Below are 20409 nucleotides of genomic sequence, written 5' to 3'. Positions count from 1 at the left end.
AGAGGGGTTATGCTACAAAACGATATCAACCTCCTTTTCAATGGCACGTGTTCCTTCTACTTACGATTAGCTTCAGGGTATTCCTGATTGCAACAGTAGGCCTAGCATTAAACCTGGCTGAGAATAAACACGTCTGCTTCTTTTTGGCAAATTCCTATCCATATCATGACGGTTAAATATTATTATTGTTAACTATTAATACTTACTTTTGGCAATAGGCTACTATCAAATTCTGAAATTATGTTTTATTTACCGGAAATAAAGGCTATTTCAAAAAGAAAAAGTTTAAGTCCGAGGAGAAGTCAACATCAGTTGAGCAGCCGCGAGCCGCACGAGAGGAGGCAAAGAGCCGCATGTGGCTCGCGAGCCGCGGGTTGGCCACCGCTGCCCTAGACTTACGTCATGGCACTGACTTTGGGAAAACCTTCCCAAAACCCTCAGCGTATAGGCGCGATGCAATTTCGGGGTGAAACGATATAGGCTAGATGTCATAGTCCACCTTTTCTTTTCCTATAATATAACATGTCCCTCCCTGGTGAATAATTCCGCTATCACGTTTTGGGTCTTTTCGCTGTGGAGTCCAGTCCTGTCCGCACCACTTCAGCAGCTCAAACTGAAGGCTGGACTGTAGCTAGGCTGCTGCGCGTCACGTCCTCTTCACTAAACGTCCGTAGTCGCCTCCTCTTGATGAACACGCAGTAGAAAATATTCTTGGTAAGTTTATCAGCATTTGATAGTCAACGGTTTAATCAGGTCTTCAACGCGACTGGCTTGATATAATACTAGCTAGGCTACAACACAACAGCACAATGTAGCCGAGTAGGCTATAGTGTTTAGTTCGGTGGCAACACGGTCGGGGAGGGTAACGGGCTACACTGTAGCATAGCCGCTACTCAGTAGGACACAAGCGGCTAGCTGTGTGCTTGTTGTCAAGTAGGCAGGGCAATGTTGATTCCTTATTTAGCATTCTGTGTCAGAGATAAGGCTACGCTGGCTACAAAAGCTGTGTGTATCTATAAAACAAATTGACCGACAGTTGTCACTGTCAACTGTCCGAGTGAAGTTTAATAGGCCGAGGCCACAATGGAGTCAACGCAACTACTAACAGCAGAAAAGTTTTAGTAGCAGACGGCACTGCCCGCCCACTTATCGTGATAAGGCTATCTGTCCACCAATCGCAATATGCTGACAACGCCCTCAAACTCCATTTCTCAGCACTTGTCAGCTCTTGTTGCGAGGTTAGCCACTTGACAATTTCATGGGTCGTCGAGAGAGAAGTGACATTGACGAGCCCAGCGCTGTTCTCAAAGTTGTTCAACATATTTCAAGTGGGAGAAACGGTCAGAGCCGAGCGGAACTTGAAACTTAACAAATGTATCATATTGAAAATGTTCGCCGTTAGCGTAAAAACACGATAGGTGGACACAGGGACTAAACGATATGCATACAGTATCAGTGGCGGCTGGTGATTTACAAAGCGGAGGAAGTTGTGCGCCGGGGGATGGTGGTTGTTCATTTGATAGAGGTTAATGAATGGGCCTCGCAGACAGGGAGGTTGTTAAGCCCACATGTGTGAAGAAGAATATAAAGACTCTATCTATTAGTATAGCCTACTATAGTAGGTCTATCCTGTACTGTTTTATAATATAGCCAAAATAAATGTTGACAGCACGCATGAGATCTTTGATCATGCTTAAAAATCAAAGTCAAAATGTCTGGAATATCATGGAATTTGATGAAATCTATTCCAGACATGGAAATGGGAATTTTTTTTTTTTAAATCATTGATGATTTTTAAATCATCATTTTTTTGAAATCATATTTCGGGCAAAGTCATGGATTATCAGGGAATTTTGATATAATATAGGCCTAGCCTAGTGAACACCATGTCACCAAAAGCCAAAAGGTCTAAATGTTAGCAGTCTGCAACGTAGGCTAGGCTACTTGCCAGCACACATGGACAATGGGGAAAATATCTGGTCATTAGCTTTACTGATTGATTGAGTGGTCTAACTGTCTTCTCATTCAGTTACTGATTGATTGAGTGGTGTGGTCTAACTTTGTCTTCTCATTCAGTGTCCATTTATTCAGCTTCTGTTCTAAAACAAAAAGGGAAAAGTCATGGAGTTTTACTATTGACTTAAAGTGGAAACCCTGTAACATTACTGTAGGTTTGCTGTTGCATTCTGAGTTCATGAGTTTAAGCCATCAGATGGGGATTAACTCTCAATGATTATTGATAGGCCTATCAATATGTTGATCTTGAATTTCCCCTTGGGTATCAATAAAGTTTCTATCTATCTATCTATGTATCTATCTATCTATCTCTATCTATCAATGATCATTGATATCAATATAATATATTATAATATATATATATATATATATATATATATATATAATACATTTCATTAAGGAAGATGGGCCTACAGGAATAGCTGTGAATACAGAATTATATTCTCTACTTGTAATCGGGAAGCATGTGATCAAAAGGAAGTGTTCATAGTTCCTATGTTCCTAGTTCATTCCTTCATCAAGATGTATTAAAGATATTTCTTACTGTTATGTTTGTGTAACCAGGTTAAAATTGCATTTTTATTTTCAAGGTTGAAATCCCACCAAAACCATTCAACAGAGTGTATTTTTCTTTGTATTATCATTTATTCATGTATTTTCATTTTGGGACTTTTATTTTGAAAGTCAGCTACGTTCCTTTTGTTGATTTTACCAGAGAATGTCTAATAAGGGGAGAAGGACCACTAGCGAAATACTTCCGCATGGTACTGCAACTAGAGGGCGATCGCGAGCAAGTGATGAATGAATGGGTAGCAATGGAGCTGAACCCCCCAGTACCACATTTCTCGTTATATAATTTTTTCTCCTAAAATTGCATTAATGCATGCGATGCAGGATAACTTGACTTGACATTCAGCTGACCAATACAATTTTCAATATGTGTTGTTATTCCTAAAAACCCTTTCAAAGTTTTCATGTCACGTGACACAAGCGAACCACTTTACGGCCATAGACCTAAAAGAAGGTTCAGCTTCACGACGGTCGTAATCGGTCGCGATTGTCGCGAGCATCCATGAGCTAAATGCTAGCATGTTACAGGGAAAACGGCCCATCCTATGAAAAGCAGAACGGACATGAGTGACTTTTTATTTCATTTCCAGTGGAAAACCTATACTCAGGTAGCTACTACGACAATGTACATTAAGAAATGAAGTTGTCAACTGTGAAAAAAACTTTTAGCTCTCTTTAAAGTTCTAGCCGCTTAGCCCCATAGACCACAATTCATTTATCACTTGCTCGGCAACGCCCCTAGCGGAATTTCAACAGATTGCAGGAACAATCCGGTACAATGGAGTTAATAGGAAGTGGACCGGCTCTCCCTAAAGGGGCTCTGATTTTACCGTTCTCTCGTCAGTTGCTGTTAAACTTGACCGAGAGAGGTACGTACTAAAATGGTTCGAGTGAAATAAGATTATTTCATAAAATAATGGACTTACTGATAGGAACTTTCCTTAATTAGAAAGTAGCAGTGTATCTGTGTGGATTAGCCTACCATGTTTTCCAGCTGGGGGGTAATTTTGAGACTTTGGGGGAGAACGAGCTAGCTAGCCTACGAAGTTTTCATTCAGTGTGTATGATGCCGTGTGTATGGATGACGATGTGCTCTGCTCCTTCTATGTTTCATTATACACAGGTATGTGCTAATAAGGTGTACTGTAGTCCCATGTTATTTGTATATTCATTCAGTAAGTCAGTTGCTGTTAAACTTGACCGAGAGAGGCATTGTATGGATGACGATGTGCTCTGCTCCTTCTATGTTTCATTATACACAGAATAAATCTGTCAATGGTCCATGAGTGTCCCGTGTCCAGCTCCACATTGTGCACAACACATCGCAGAGTAGTCGAGGCAGCGCAGGGCCATGCTACACCCGTTACATTTGCATTATTCCATATGATAGTTTTACTGTAGGCTATGTGGTGAACAGTGATGGGAGTAACGTAACCAAGGCAACAGTGATGGGGCCTCGGGGTCATTCCACCAAATGCCTTCTGCTTCACCATCTCAGATTTACTTCAAAATTGTACCACCTAAAGATTAACCATTTAAACTAACTTAGCCAAAATGTTAGCTTGGTAGGCCTACCACCTAATGAGTAACCATTTAAACTAACTTAGCCAACATATTAGCTTGGTACCACCTAAAGAGTAACCATTTAAACTAACTTAGCCAACATATTAGCTTGGTACCACCTAAAGAGTAACCATTTAAACTAGCTTAGCCAACATATTAGCTTGGTATACCTAATACATCCAGAGAAAAACATGTATAAACATGGTACCATAGACGCTGAGGGCGGCTGTTTGCCGAAACGCGTCCGTCTTGTACATGCATTCAAGATAAATAAAAGAACGAGATTATATTCGAGGGTGCATTTATCTTTCTTTAAACATGGTAGGCCTACCGCCCTTCTGATTTTTGGCACATTTGCGCCCTCGTCTAAATCTGCAGCAAAGTTCAGATGTCATTATCTCAAAAAGTGTTCAAGCTAAAGACTTCAACTTTTCTGAGAATAATGATCGCTACCTATAGATTCCACGTATACATTTGTCAGCTGTAGCCTATGTGTTGATACTGACTGTGTTTCAATCTTGTGAAATCAGAAGAAAAATTGCGGCTTTATTCCAAACCCCCACATTGGGTGCCCGTTACAAAATGTATAGGCTACTGGAAGTGGTTTTGTGTATTTGTGGTTTCAGAGATGTGAGTCGGGCTTGAGAAAGGGAAAGTCCTGCCATGTAGACTACCAGGGCACTTAGAGGACTGTTCATGAGCAAGAACATTGTTTGCATGGACACCAACTGGGCTGACAGTGAAAGCGAACTTACACTCATGTCAAAAACAAACTATTGTGCACTGACAATGTTCAAAATAGAACAACACCTCTGTTGTGTGAGTAGGTGCCGTGACAATTTAAATTTGTTTGTTTGGTTTTGGTGTCAACTATGCCGCTCCGTCTCATCCGTCTCATCTGTTTGTTTGTTTTTACAGCACTTTGGTCAACTGTTGTTTTTTAAATGTGCTTTACAAATAAATTGACATTGACAGGAAGGCAGCTGAGGTAGCCTAAAAACACCCCCTTCATAAAACATTTTTTTAGAACCTTTCAAAACACTTAAGTCTACAATGTATACAATACTGTTTGTAGACAACCACATAAATGTCTTTTGGACGTTATCAGTGCAGTGGTGTACAATATTTTGTTTTTTTTAACAGGAGTGTTCGGTTTGCTTTCACTGTAAGACAATTTGGTGTCAATGCAGACGACTTTCTTGCTCACAATGTATGCAAAACAACATTTGCACGTCTTAGCTTCTGAAAATCCTGCGATCAGCAGCTCATAAAAACACACTGGTGTGCATTGGTTTCTCTAAAAGCTCCTGGTTGTTTTTGCTGTAAGTGTGGATTTTCGTCTTAACGTTCTATTCCCATTTTATTTGCTGCTCCCTGGTAAAATATGATCCTTGTTTTGGATATGTTCAGTGTGGACTGTGGAGTCCGCATCACACAACACAAGCCCGGGAGGCTGGACTGTAACGACTGTAGCCTACTGTGCGTCGCGTCTCCTCCCCTAACGAAAGTGAAACTGAGCCTCCATTTTGTGAAAACGCAGTTGAACATTTCTACTATGACGCATCTACAGAATATTATTGGTAAGTTTATCAGCATTGGATAGTAAATGTAATGATTGAGTCGTCTCTTCAACGTTTTGGCTTTCATAGCTAAACTATAATTAACGGTAAAACAGACTAGGGCAATCGGTAGGCCTAGTTTGTCTCGGCATCGACAGGATTGGGAAAGCAAACGCCCTGTTGTCAAGTAGCCTAAACTGTTGATCCTCGCTTTAAGTAGCCTAGGCCTACTATCACGAAAATACAATTTATTTAGTCTAGGATTAAAAAAATATATATATATTTTTAGGATTTTTAAGCGTAGGCCTATAGGGATCACAAAGATAGCCTACTTTAGTTTAGCGTATGTCTCCGGAGATAATGCCCAGATAGCAAGCATAGTCGGCCCGATTCTGGCTGAGTGCCGGCAGTGTCGGCCGAGGTCCGGATCGGCTGAAGCACAGCAAACACAGTCGGCCCGATCCTGGCTGAGTGCTGCCACTGTCGGCGGAGCTTCAATCGGCTGAGGCACTGTACCCCCGTTGAATGGGCCGACACTGACACGCAGCAGTTGGGCTGATTACTTTGTTTCTTACTCGGCCCGATTGTGGTTTGACGGGCTACTGCCGGTGTTCGAAGCAAGCTCGGCTGAAGAACAACAAACACTGTCGGCCCGATCCTGGCTGAGTGCTGCCACTGTCGGTGGAGTTTCAGTCGGCTGAGGCACTGTACCCCCGTTGACTGGGCCGACACTGACACGCAATAGTTGGGCTGAATACTTTGCATCTTACTTGGCCCGATTATGGTTTGATGGGCTACTGCCGGAGTTCGGCAGACGGATCTCATACAGCGTGTGGGCCGATACTTACAGAACGGACACTGATCAGTAGCATTGATGTTGGCGGCAAAATTGAAATATTAAACGACAGACGGAAACTAAACGCACTTGGCCCGATTCTGTAAGGTGACTGTCGGCCCATTACATGTGGAAGAGCGGTGGAACAACTATTAACTGAAGATTGAAACCAGAACGGCGCGAAACTGTCTCGTTTTGGACACTGGCTGTGGTAAGTGACATTAATTTTACCTTTCCCTCCTATATTCCAAGTAAATTATTAGGAGTGTAAATTATCTCAGGAATAATCCTAACAGTTTAACTGTTAACCAACCATAAGCTACCAAGAATAGGTTTTAAACTAAACGGTTTGATATTGACCAAGACAGCTATCGGTAAGTTAACGTTATGTTAGTCAGTTTTGATTAGCCTAACGTTGTAGTTGGGCTAATAAATGTGAACGTCAATATTGGTGCTTATAGATACCTTTAAGTTAGCTATTAGGGATACTTCCAAAATTGTGTGTTTCTCAAAGTAAATTGTGATCGTAACATATTTCAGAAATTACCTACGTAAGCATGCTTAAGAAACTGAGCTAGCGATAGGTAAATTCGTTGCATCCGTTAGTTATCTATCCAGCTTGTTTCAGATAAGACGTGTGTGTGTGTGTGTGTGTGTGTGTGTGTGTGTGTGTGTGTGTGTGTGTGTGTGTGTGTGTGTGTGTGTGTGTGAGAGAGAGTGTACCAGGGGTGGGTTGTGTGTAAATCTGATCAATTTAATATGCAAATAAGCTTAGTCTGTTTTGAATTGGGGCTGTTTTTTTCTGTGGTTATTATTGATGCAATGATTTTTAACCCTTTTTTGTTGTTTTAACATTATGCATTCATTACTGTGGCTTATTTGTGCACCTCTGAATCCAGGCAGCACGGACCAGAGACCTGCTTCTTTGGATGAAGCTTAGTGGTGGCGTTGGAAGACAGGAGATATGTAAGTTGGGAAGTTGTACAATAGAATCTGTTCTACTTAAGATGAAATCAACTTTCATCTGTATTGAGAACTGCTCTGATGTTCCATTTCTAGATGCTTTGGGTTTGCGTCATCCACTACGTCGGCAAAGAACAGGATCGGGGAATGACTACATGGCCAACTGCATCTCGTGGAAGTTGTTCTGAAGATGCGATGCGTGAAGGAAGGAAGTCCACAAGCATGTGTGCTTCAGGTCTGTAAATGTGTTGACATATCGTGTGTGTTATATAATGTGTTCAGTCATCATCATTATCATTAATCACAGGAACAACCACACCACAATTTTATATGGAATTATAGATCCCTTAATTAATATAGAAACCTGATCTTGTTTGGCCAAAATAGCTGCCAGGAGTGTTACCAAGATGGCTGCAGAGTGGCTAGACTGTATAAGGATGTGTCAGACAATAAATTAATTTTGTTTTCTTTTGAAATTTCATGCATTTCGGCTGGCTGAATGGGAAGAACTCTTTGACCAACCCCCAACTGAGAGAGCTGAGCGAAGTGGCTATCAGTAAGTCTATTTGTGGGGACAGACTTACTCTGACAGATGACATCTTACAAATTATGCTGTAGATCTCATAATGATCTTGCAATATGTATTCTTTTATAACTAAATGCAGTTTGGAGATACTCCCCAGCTGCTAGTGATGATGCAACATGTGGAGGCAATAACTAAGCAGCAACAGAAAGATAAGGCGCTTTGAGTGTGTGTGTGTGTGTGTGTGTGTGTGTGTGTGTGTGTGTGTGTGTGTTAGCCTGCTAGGTTATGGTACATGGTAACCCACAGCCCACCCCGCTACGGACATTGAAATTACTCTTTTAGAGAGAGTGATAATGACAGAATATTTCTGTAAATGTTTGACCATGTTTATTATTTTTTTTAAAAAAAACATTATTTATAGAATGTTCATTTGTTTTACTTAATCTGTGAAATTGTGTAGAATAAATAAGAAAGTAACTTTTTAAGCTTGGATTTTTGTTCTAATGTTTGAATTAATTTAGATTTTACTTGCAAAGGTTGTATTTGTTAGAATTATTAATAAAAGTAACTTGTGCTTGAATCACTAGTTCTGCATTTGTGATTATTCTGGTAGTGCTTTTGGTACCAAGCCGACATTCAGCCAACACTCAGTGAAATCCGTTTTACAGTGCTCGGGCCTCAATCGGGCCGGGGACCAGGCCGACATTCAGCCAACACTCAGTGAAATCCGTTTTACAGTGCTCGGGCCACAATCGGGCCGGGGACCAAGCCTACATTCAGCCAACACTCACTGAAATCCGTTTCACAGTGCTCGGGCCACAATCGGGCCGGGGACCAAGCCTACATTCAGCCAACACTCACTGAAATCCGTTTCACAGTGCTCGGGCCACAATCGGGCCGGGGACCAAGCCTACATTCAGCCAACACTCACTGAAATCCGTTTCACAGTGCTCGGGCCACAATCGGGCCGGGGACCAAGCCTACATTCAGCCAACACTCACTGAAATCCGTTTTACAGTGTGTGAGCCAGACCTGGGCCAACACAATGCATGACAGTCATTTCACAGTGTGTGGGCCAGACCTGGGCCAACAGAAACAATAAGAGTCATTTTACAGTGTGTGGGCCAGACCTGGGCCAACACAAACAATAAGACTCATTTCAGTGTGTGGGCCAGACCTGGGCCAACACAATGCATGACAGTCATTTCACAGTGTGTGGGCCAGACCTGGGCCAATAGCAACTATAAGAGTCATTTCACAGTGTGTGGGCCAGACCTGGGCCAGAGCAAATTCAAAGTGTCGGTTAACAGTGATCGGGCCATGTCTGGGCCGGGGACCAAACCAGAAGTGGGCCAACACCCACACTACCCTGAGGCAAGGTGTAGGGCCAGAGGTGGGCCGAGCAAATTTTGCTATCTGGGTGTAACATAGCCTACTGTACAAACACGGTGTGTATCAGTGTGTGGGCCCAACATGGGCAGATAGCCATCCCAAATTGAGAAAACAGGAGGTCGGGAGACAAAAAACAAGAAATCCTCTTGACTTCAGTTTGTATTGTGCATGTGTGCGCAGGTCCGAGTGTGAACAGATGGACATAGGGTTGGGTCTAGTGCTGTGTTAAAAGCGTGAGTTGTGGTTCAAACAGAAACTCGGCCGTCATATGCTAAAGCACAGGAAGTTTCCCTCGAGTGTGTGTCTGCAGTATCATAGTATATTGTGCAGGCGTAGGTTATTTGCTACCGATTGTTAAGATGAAGGACGCCTAAGGAAGGAAGTTAGATAACGGGACCGCCTCGCGCGCGTTTGGGAAGCGTATCCTGGCCATGTTTTCTGTAGTGCCGCTCCCATCACGCGCATGACGCACTGCGCGTAGGGCACCAAGGGACAGAGGGGGCGCCAACATTTAGCCATTTAGTAGTTTCACTGCAGACTGCGTGGCAGACTACTTGTCGAGAACGTTTACAAGCAAGAAATCACCGTGATTTCGCGGTTTTCCACTTTAACACTTATGATTGCAAGTTATGGATTATACATTGTGTGCTATAACACCCAATTTAACACAGCCACAGCTAATTTAAAGATCCATGGACCAAATAGCGTCATTACTCCAACCAGAGCCCCTTTAGGGAGAGCCGGTCCACTTCCTATTAACTCCATTGTACCGGATTGTTCATGCAATCTGTTGAAATTCCGCTAGGGGCGTTGCCGAGCAAGTGATGAATGAATTGTGGTCTATGGGGCTAAGCGGCTAGAACTCGTTTTTTTCACAGTTGACAACTTCATTTCTTAATGTACATTGTCGTAGTAGCTACCTGAGTATAGGTTTTCCACTGGAAATGAAATAAAAAGTCACTCATGTCCTTTCTGCTTTTCATAGGATGGGCCGTTTTCCCTGTAACATGCTAGCATTTAGCTCATGGATGCTCGCGACAATCGCGACCGATTACGACCGTCGTGAAGCTGAACCTTCTTTTAGGTCTATGGCCGTAAAGTGGTTCGCTTGTGTCACGTGACATGAAAACTTTGAAAGGGTTTTTAGGAATAACAACACATATTGAAAATTGTATTGGTCAGCTGATTGTCAAGTCAAGTTATCCTGCATCGCATGCATTAATGCAATTTTAGGAGAAAAAATTATATAACGAGAAATGTGGTACTGGGGGGTTCAGCTCCATTGCTACCCATTCATTCATCACTTGCTCGCGATCGCCCTCTAGTTGCAGTACCATGCGGAAGTATTTCGCTAGTGGTCCTTCTCCCCTTATTAGACATTCTCTGCTCCAACATTCCATTTGTATGACGTTAGACCGGCACATCCGGGAACTTGACTCGCGACGAACGTTCCCGCCCCTTTTTGGGGGAAACAAACCACGTCTCCCATTAGCCGTGTTCAAGTTCAACTCCAAATGACCTTTTGCAGCAACGAGAGCTGCCGGTGGCAGCAGGGGCGGGGATGCAAACGCTGCTATGAAGTTGTACACTCTCTACTTCCCGTAGTGTAGACTTGGCTAGACTTGACCATGTGACGAATCACGAGGCACGGACCCGCACGGACTCTTGTGGATATGGGGAGGCATCTAAACACCTGCACACACGTCAGGGATGTAAAAGCCAATTAGGGCAAAGACCTGACGTCATGAAGGCAGGGTCTAGGCTCCGCTGCTCTCCGCAGTACCTCCAGACCGGCTGCTCTTTTGCGCAGCAGCCGCCTGGCCACGCCTTGCTCCCGCGATAAGTTGAGGCCATGTGATACCGACTGCCGAGTCGAAAACACGCCCATCTAGACCATCGTGGACAGATTTTTAACCACGTGCATCTTGTGCTGCGCAGTTTTTGTGCTGCGCAGCCAACTTGAACGCGCCTAGTAACTCCAATGCAAATTAGGGTCAATAAACGTAATTCGTACCGAAATCGTAGGGGTAAATGATAACAGAAAACACAACGAATTAATAGGACCACTCAATATATTACCACTTTGCCGGTCGTTGACCGTGAAAAATACGTTCAAAAGCTTAATTCAATCTAAGTAAAAACATGTCCCTTCGGTCTCCCGAGTAGCCTGCTAGCAGTAGCAGTGGCCAGTGTCATACCCGGACATACTCTCATCTCCAGTTAAATAACTAAATTGTTTTCCTGTATTTTTGGCCTCTTATTTTAATTGTAATGTTGTGTAGTTGACTGACAGGCTTGGATGTAAAGTATGTTCGTTAGATAATTCCAACATATGATCATTTCTGTCATAGCCGATAGCCTAGCTGCTAGTGTTAGCCAAGTGTTAGCCTAGATTTCCGTTTTCGTTGGTCTGATTTATTTTTGGTGTAGCCTAATGTTATGGGTTCTTAGCTTTGTGGTTGGTACACCCAACCACACAGCAACTTCTCGGCATGTCTGTCTACTGCGAACACTGATCTATAAATAATAAGTTATTCGTTATAGATCAGTGACCGTGAACAACACCCGTTCACTTTGGCTTGTTTCAGGCTTGTTCTGAGGGCTTGTTTCCCCAAAAAAGGGGCGTGGCGCAAACAACCTGCTCTGTGTGACGCGGGTCCGGTCGAACGTATAGACCCCTTCACAACGGATAAACATTCGGAGTGGCGTGACGTCAGTGGCGGCAGAAAAGTTAGACGGCCATTGAAAAGCACTAGTAATGCGGCTAAAATTAGTCCGTAATTAACCTTTGATGAAATGGCTAACGATATAAAACAGTGTGTACATACACTCAGTGTACGGGATTGGGAGGATTATTTGAAAAAACTTTGAAAAAACGTACGTTATCAGGTGGGATCATTCTGACAGATCCCCATTCTAAGTGAATGGAAAGAAGACGTAGCAAGATTGCCCTCCGTTGAATGGCCAGATATTTATAATTACGTTATTGAAAAACCGAGCTTATACAGTAAGGAGAAGTGGCGGGTGTATAGATCATTAGATATATAACTATGTCCCAAATGGTCATGTCTAAGATTTACAATACAATGACATATCGGATGAGTTTAGCGTTGTCGCTGATGGCAGTTGATGGTTGTTTTGCCGCCAGCGAACGTAGTGACGTAGGCTCAGCAGGGGTCTATAGGGAGGGAAAGTGAAAACCAGCGCTCCAAGTGGTTGCGTTCCTATCGAAGAGCAGCTCCAATGTTAAGTCCCATAGACCGCCTTTTCAAAAAAATACTAAGCAGCTATACTAGCGATCTTATCCACCAAAAATATTTTTCAGTCTGCATACTGTAATAATCTACTAACTGTGAAAATATCAGACCCTATTTCGCCTTATTTAAAAAAAAACGTAATTGCTCGTTTCATTTCATAAATGGACTAGGCCTACAACTTCAAGTGACGTGACACCCTTCGACGACGTTACTCACCTAGCATGGTTTGTTTATTAGCCTGTTAGCTAGTTGGTTAGTTAGTAGACAATCACACTTACTGCCAGCTCTTGTGTGAGTAGGAGCACAACACAAGTTATCCCAACATAAAGGTAATTACCACGCGGTTTACATCGCTCTGTTATTACAAAAATATGATAAGCCAGTTAAGCAAATTGCCGTTTTGATCAGTTGGAGATGAAGCGCCCAAACTGGTGACGTCAAATGCTAATGTAGCTAGCTACTGTAGTTCGTTATCACCATGTTACAAACAAACTCAAAACAATTAAACTGATCCTAAAAAATAAAGTATGACCACTAGAAGCAATAGAGCTGACCTACATGCATAGCATATTGAAGGCATTTAACTAACTTCCCATCGTGGGCCGAGATATATTTTTTCTAAAAGAAAATCCCATCCACTCCCGCTAGCCTCTAGGAACGCAACCACCAGATGGCGATGAGATTACTTTCCCTCCCTATATCTGTTCCTGCGTCACATGTTTTGTACATGTTTCGAACCCCTTTAACAAATGGGAATGTAAATTAAATTAATGAAGTTAAATTAAAAACACTTTGCAATTTCTAGGGGTTTATTCATTAAATTTTGCAATTAACGGTTAGTTTACTATACTTCATTAGAAATGGGTGTCTCAACTGTACCATGGTACTGTCTCAACTGTACCACATAGGGTACAGTCGAGACAAAAATATAAACTACTTATGGGTATTATTGATTGATAATATTTAAGTCTACATGCTCATAAAACGTCATGAAATGTCATGTGGAAATTCACTTCTTTTCACTATCTATTTTTGTGTGTAAAATCAAAACGCAAAAAGTGTCTCAACTGTACACAGTCCACCTAGGCTACAGAGTGTATGTTTACACTAAGTGAAAACACTTTGGCAGGATTAAGGAGCCCAACTAATTCCACTCTGCCAGGCTACAACACACATCACAGGTATCCTATGTAGCACAGTCTCAATGTAAAGTTATCAGAAGCAGCTAGGCTAACGTTACGAGAGGCTTACTATGGCTGTGTCCAGAAGTCAAGCGTGCATGCTGGGCAGTGTGCATTTTCCGGAAGTTACGTCAGAATAGACTGTCCAAAAGTCAAGCGCTCTCACTAGTTGGGTACTTCGTTTGGCGTGATTTCCAAGCGTGCATCGATGCATCTTTTTTTGGCCTCAGATATCCCATAATCCATTGCGCAGCGCAGGTCAAGCTCCACACGTCATGCAAATCGTCAACACACCCCTCTCCCCGAGTCAGGTGACGCCAACTAGTTAGTGCTGTCCAAATGTAGGTAGAGACGCATACTGAGGAGTGAGCTAACTAAGACGCTACTGGGAAGAGGGTACTATCCAGCGTGTACGCTTGACTTCTGGACATAGCCTTTATTAGCAAGAGTAGCCTAACAAAAGTGATTACCTGTTCATCAGTAGCTGTTGGTGCATCTGGAAAGACATAGACTCCAGTGAGGTCCGCTTTCACACCAGAAAACGGACCAAAAATTGGCCTGATTGATTTTTCCTCAATGTTTATCTTCCGGTAGAAACCGGCGCCAATTTTGACTCAAAATGTTGACCTACAGTCTATGGTTTGGACCCCAGTTCGCATTCTCACCAGAGGGACCGCACCAGAGGTCGACATTTGGTGCGGAGTCAAGCGGACCGAGACCTCCTCTTTTTGGTGGTCTCGGTCTGCTTGTTTTGGTGCGCACCCGGGTGCGATTAATGCTTTCACACCAACGAAAACGAACCGAACTAAGAGGTTTTGGTACGAATGGACCGTTTGGTGCGCACCAAAAGATGTTGGTCTGAAAGCACCCTATGTTATGGATCCGTGTGGATGAGCCCGTTTGTGAAGTGGACTCTAAACAGAACACATAAATATGCAGGTTTCCAACATGAGCTGCAGGGCCAAATTCAATCACCAGCAGATCGGGCTGGGTTTACCAGTCGAGGCTTCTAATAGCATCTCTCTCTCTCTCTCTCTCCTCTCTCTCTCTCTCTCTCTCTCTCTCTTTCTCTCCCTCTGTATCTGTAGGCTATGTTAAATACAGCTCCACCTAGCAGAAGAAATCAGATCACCAAGTTGTGTGTCCAAGAAGAGTGACCAGTCCATGGAACCACCACTCCACTTTGGAGGAGGAGGAGGAGGAGGAGGAGGAGGAGGAGGAAGTGTTCCTGCTGGTCAGAGGTGAGTATCAGTACCTGAGATTCCCACAGGAAATACAATCATCAGTACAGACATGTTGAGTTCACTTGGAGCTTGGTATTATAGGTGCTGTACTTTCCATGAAGCTGGTTGAACTTACGAGGTAGTGAATGTTGTAGTACCACCATGTGACCAGTAAGTGGCAGTATAAGACACATACTTCTGATTATGGATTAACCAATAGGTTTTCATGCATTGCTTGAACATTGCTTCACTGTAACCTTTCAGCGTTTATATGCTTCGAACTCTGTCATCATCACATAAGTTGGTGGACTATGTTTTGCCGGTTGAGCATGCTAGTTAACGGTGACGTTAGTCATCATATTAACGCAGTGCGTTTGGTCAATGCATTCCAGAGAGCTCAATGTTAAAGTGACAACCACCTATTTAACCTCACATTGCCAATACAGTGAAGGCTATGACTTAAATTACCTAAAGTTTGTAGCGAATTAATCGTCTACTAATAATTAACTAGAAATAAACAAGAGACAGATTTAACGTGCATCCTCACAATGAACTCAGAACATAAAGATCACAGACATAACTACTGCACTTAATCATAGAAACAAGAGACAGATTTAGCGTGCATCTCACAATGAACTCAGAACATGAAGATCACAGACATAACCACTGCACTCAATCATAGAAACAAGAGACTGATTTAGCGTGCATCTCACAATGAACTCAGAACATAAAGATCACAGACATAACCACTGCACTCAATCATAGAAACAAGAGACAGATTTAGCGTGCATCTCACAATGAACTCAGAACATAAAGATCACAGACATAACCACTGCACTCAATCATAGAAACAAGAGACAGATTTAACGTGCATCTCACAATGAACTCAGAACATAAAGATCACAGACATAACCACTGCACTCAATCATAGAAACAAGAGACAGATTTAGGGTGCATCTCACAATGAACTCAGAACATAAAGATCACAGACATAACCACTGCACTCAATCATAGAAACAAGAGACAGATTTAGCGTGCATCTCACAATGAACTCAGAACATAAAGATCACAGACATAACCACTGCACTCAATCATAGAAACAAGAGACTGATTTAGCGTGCATCTCACAATGAACTCAGAACATAAAGATCACAGACATAACCACTGCACTCAATCATAGAAACAAGAGACAGATTTAGCGTGCATCTCACAATGAACTCAGAACATAAAGATCACAGACATAACCACTGCACTCAATCATAGAAACAAGAGACAGATTTAACCATGGAGGTATTATAAGAACTGGAGAAAGTGAACAAGTCCGGCCCCCATTCATTTCAATGGGAATGCTAGGCTAGTGAAAATTGCCAAAATTGAACGATTTTTTTCAGGCTTCAACATGGCGTTTCAAGAGGCTTGTTTCCGGTGCCGTTTTACTTAGCCAATTAAATGCCAGGTTACTGATTGACGTAAGGTACAGAAGGAGAGCTCGTTCCCACACTAAGCTTGTGCATGAGTTGAGAGTGGAACAGCCACCAATCAGCATGAGGAAAACTATGGGAAAACGGCACCGGATATGATGTATTTCTGGAAAATGGCGACGAGGAAGTGCCTTGCTAATCGGCGAAGCTAATCAGTCAAATCCTGACCCCCTGGATTTAACGTGCATCTCACAATGAACTCAGAACATAAAGATCAAAGACATGGCTGCAGCATGGATGTGGGGGTGAAGATGGGGTTTGGAGATTGGGGGGGCTCATCAGACATTTGTGCCCAGGGGTCTGTGATTTGTTAATCCGGCCCTAATTATGGTGTGTTTGTACGTGTATTCTCTCTCTCCCTGTCTCTCTCTCTCTCTGTATATCTGTATCTGTGTAAAATACAGCTCCACCCAGCAGAAGCGATCACCCTCTCCTGTACCGAGTTGTGTGTCCATGAAGAGTGACTGGTCCATGGAACCACCACTCCACTTTGGAGGAGGAGTTTCTGCTGGTCAGAGGTGAGTATCAGTGTCTGAGATATTCACAGGAAATGCAATCATCAGTACAGACATGGAGTGTGTGTGTGTGTGTGTGTGTGTACAGTATACTTGACTATATTGTTCTCTCTCTCTCGTGTGTGTGTACAGTATGTGTGTGTGTGCGTACCCTTGACTTTAATGTTCTCTCTCTCTCTCTCTCTCTCTCTCTCGTGTGTTTGTGTGTGTGTGTGTGTGTGTGTGTGTGTGTGTGTGTGTGTGTGTGTGTGCGTACACTTGGCTATAATGTTCTCTCTCTCTCTCTCTCTCTCTCTCTGTGTAAAATACAGCTCCATCCAGCAGAAGAGATCACACTCTCCTGTACCGAGTTGTGTGTCCATGAAGAGTGACTGGTCCATGGATCCACCACTCAAGTTTGGTGGAGGAGGAGGAGGAGGAGGAGGAGGAGGAGGAGGAGGAGTTCCTGCTGGTCAGAGGTGAGTATCAGTACCTGAGATATTCACAGGAAATACAATCATCAGTACAGACATGTGGAGTGTGTGTGTGTGTGTGTGTGTGTGTGTGTGTGTGTGTGTGTGTGTGTGTGTGTGTGTGTGTGTGTGTGTTGTGATGAATAATGTAATGAGTTGAGGTGGTGATGGAGGTTGTTCTCTGCTTGTTCTATAGAGTAAGATCTGCTCCTGAGGAGGGGGGTGCTGCCTCTAACACCAGTCTCTCTGAGGAACAACACACCAGCCATGGAACTAACAGGTGAGGAGTGTGTGTGTGTGTGTGTGTGTGTGTGTGTGTGTGTGTGGCCATCACAGTGTGTAAGAGAGAGAGAGAGAGAAAGTGAATGTGTGTGTGTAAGAGAGAGAAAGAGAGAGAGAGAGAAAGTGAATGTGTGTGTGTGTGTGTGTGTGTGTGTGTGTAAGAGAGAGAGAGAGAGAGATAGAGAAAGTGAATGTGTGTGAGTGAATGTGTGTTTGTGGAATCTTGCCCCATCACAAACACACTGGCGTATAGAAATCTGTATGCATGTATGTTTTGAATGGTTAGGGTTTGGCATTAGATCATGTGTTTTGGTCTTCACACACAGATATCAGCAGATCCACAAATCCCACCTGCAGAAGAAGTTTCAGTGTCTGATTGAGGGAATCCAAAAGCAGGGGGATGCCAGACTCCTCCATGAGATCTACACAGACCTCTACATCACAGAGGGGGGAAGAGGAGAGGTCAATGATGAACATGAGGTCAGACAGATAGAGAGGGCATCCTGGAGAGAAGCAGCACGCGATACACCAGTCAAATGCAGTGATATCTTTAAACCCTTATCTGTACAATCCAAACCCATCAGAACAGTGCTGACAAAGGGAGTGGCTGGCATTGGGAAAACGGTCTCAGTGCAGAAGTTCAGTCTGGATTGGGCTGAAGGAACAGCCAATCAGGATGTTGACTTCATATTTCCTCTTCCTTTACGGGAGCTGAACTTGATGAAGGAAAAGAAATTCAGTCTGGTGGATCTTATTCAGCACTTTTTCCCAGAAATCAAAGAGCCCAGAGTCTTCACCGGTTCAGAGCACAGAGTCATGTTCATCTTTGATGGTCTGGATGAGTGTCGACTTCCTCTAGATTTCCGCTCCAACCCAACCTGTTGTGATGTGACAGAGCCAGCCTCAGTGGACGTGCTGCTGACAAACCTCATCAAGGGGAATCTATTTCCTTCTGCTCTCCTCTGGATCACCACCCGACCAGCAGCAGCCAATCAGATCCCTCCTCAGTATGTGCACCAAGTGACAGAAATAAGGGGATTTGATGACCCACAGAAAGAGGAGTACTTCAGGAAGAGAATCAGTGATGATAACCTGTCCAGCAAAACCATCACACACCTGAAGTCATCCAGGAGCCTCTACATCATGTGCCACATTCCAGTCTTCTGCTGGATTTCAGCCACTGTTGTAGAGAAAACATCAAAAGAATCAGACAAAGTAGAAATGCCAAGGACTCTGACTCAAATGTACACACACTTCCTGGTCATTCAGACAAGCATTAAACATGTCAAGTACACAGAGAGAAAAGAGACAGATGAAGAGGTGATTTCCAAACTGGGGAAGCTGGCTTTCCAACAGCTGGAGAAAGGCAATCTGATCTTCTATGAGGAAGACCTGAGAGAGTGTGGCATTGATGTCACAGAAGCATCAGTGTACTCAGGAGTGTGTACTCAGATCTTCAGAGAGGAGGCTGGGCTGTACCAGGGGAAGGTGTTCAGCTTTGTGCATCTGAGCATCCAGGAGTTTCTTGCAGCTCTGTATGTGTTCCTCTGCTTCAGCAACAGACAGAGAAACATGCCTGACCAACAGCAAAGCTCTCAGCTCTCTGCTCTGTTCACAGCTGCAACACTTTATGACCTACACAAGACTGCAGTGGACCTGGCCTTACAGAGTAAGAATGGACACCTGGACCTTTTCCTCCGCTTCCTTCTGGGCCTCTCACTGGAGTCCAATCAGAATCTCTTAAAGCACCTACTGCCACAGAACAGTAGCCAATCATATAGCTCAGAGCAAACAGTCCAGTATGTTAAACAGAAGATCAGAGATCAAGGTGATTATTCAGACAGAAGGATCAACCTGTTCTACTGTCTGAATGAGCTGAATCACCATGCTGTAGTGGAGGAGAAAAGTAGCTCAGATACTCTGCGTGTAAACATGCTCTTACCAGGACAGTGGAAGACAAAGACATTTAAGTTTAAGATGTCAGAAGAGCTACTGGCTGAGTTTGACCTGCAGAAGTACATAAAGACACCAGAGGAAGATCAGACTGAACTGCTCAGTCCAGATGAAGTTCTTCAGAAGCTGCTGCCAGTGGTCACAACATCCACATATGCTGGGTAAGTAACTGTGTGTGTGTGTGTGTGTGTGTGTGTGTGTGTGTGTGTGTGTGTGTGTGTGTGTGTGTGTGTGTGTGTGTGTGTGTGTGTGTGTGTGTGTGTGTGTGTGTGTGTGTGTGTGTGTGTGTGTGGGTGTGTGTGTGTGTGTGTGTGTGGTAGCAGTGTTGGTAGTACATCTGCCAGGTAGGTAACACTGTGTGTGTGTGTGTGTGTGTGTGTGTGTGTGTGTGTGTTTGTGATAGCAGTGTTGGTAGAACATCTGCCAGGTAGGTAACCTGTGTGTGTGTGTGTGTGTGTGTGTGTGTGTGTGTGTGTGTGTGTGTGATAGCAGTGTTGGTAGTACATCTGCCAGGTAGGTAACCTGTGTGTGTGTGTGTGTGTGTGTGTGATAGTAGTGTTGGTAGTACATCTGCCAGGTAGGTAACCTGTGTGTGTGTGTGTGTGTGTGTGTGTGTGTGTGTGTGTGTGTGTGTGTGATAG

General features: G+C 43.5%; 1 protein-coding gene and 1 long non-coding RNA gene across 2 annotated transcripts in view; both read left to right on the top strand.

The window, feature by feature from the left end:
* The first annotated feature begins 638 nt into the window (after positions 1-638).
* Positions 639-3867, top strand: LOC134080617 (uncharacterized). Its single transcript, XR_009939239.1, has 2 exons — positions 639-714; positions 2607-3867. It is a non-coding gene; the product is annotated as an uncharacterized LOC134080617 (long non-coding RNA).
* Positions 3868-5673: 1806 nt separating this feature from the next.
* Positions 5674-20409, top strand: part of LOC134080455 (NACHT, LRR and PYD domains-containing protein 3-like) — a 22659-nt gene continuing 7923 nt past the window's right edge. Inside the window, exons 1-9 of the mRNA XM_062536909.1 lie at positions 5674-5729; positions 6652-6754; positions 7443-7509; positions 7603-7741; positions 8014-8062; positions 14951-15103; positions 16971-17084; positions 17730-17813; positions 18142-19929. Coding sequence (XP_062392893.1) covers positions 15027-15103; positions 16971-17084; positions 17730-17813; positions 18142-19929 — 2063 coding nt within the window. The 5' untranslated portion in view covers positions 5674-5729; positions 6652-6754; positions 7443-7509; ... (1 more) ...; positions 8014-8062; positions 14951-15026. The remainder of the gene's footprint in view (positions 5730-6651; positions 6755-7442; positions 7510-7602; positions 7742-8013; positions 8063-14950; positions 15104-16970; positions 17085-17729; positions 17814-18141; positions 19930-20409) is intronic.

Source organism: Sardina pilchardus, chromosome 1, assembly GCF_963854185.1.
Source record: "Sardina pilchardus chromosome 1, fSarPil1.1, whole genome shotgun sequence".
NCBI classification, from domain to species: Eukaryota; Metazoa; Chordata; class Actinopteri; order Clupeiformes; family Clupeidae; genus Sardina; species Sardina pilchardus.
The sequence above is the reverse complement of the archived record's forward strand: the minus strand, read 5'-3'. Positions and strand labels throughout refer to the sequence as shown.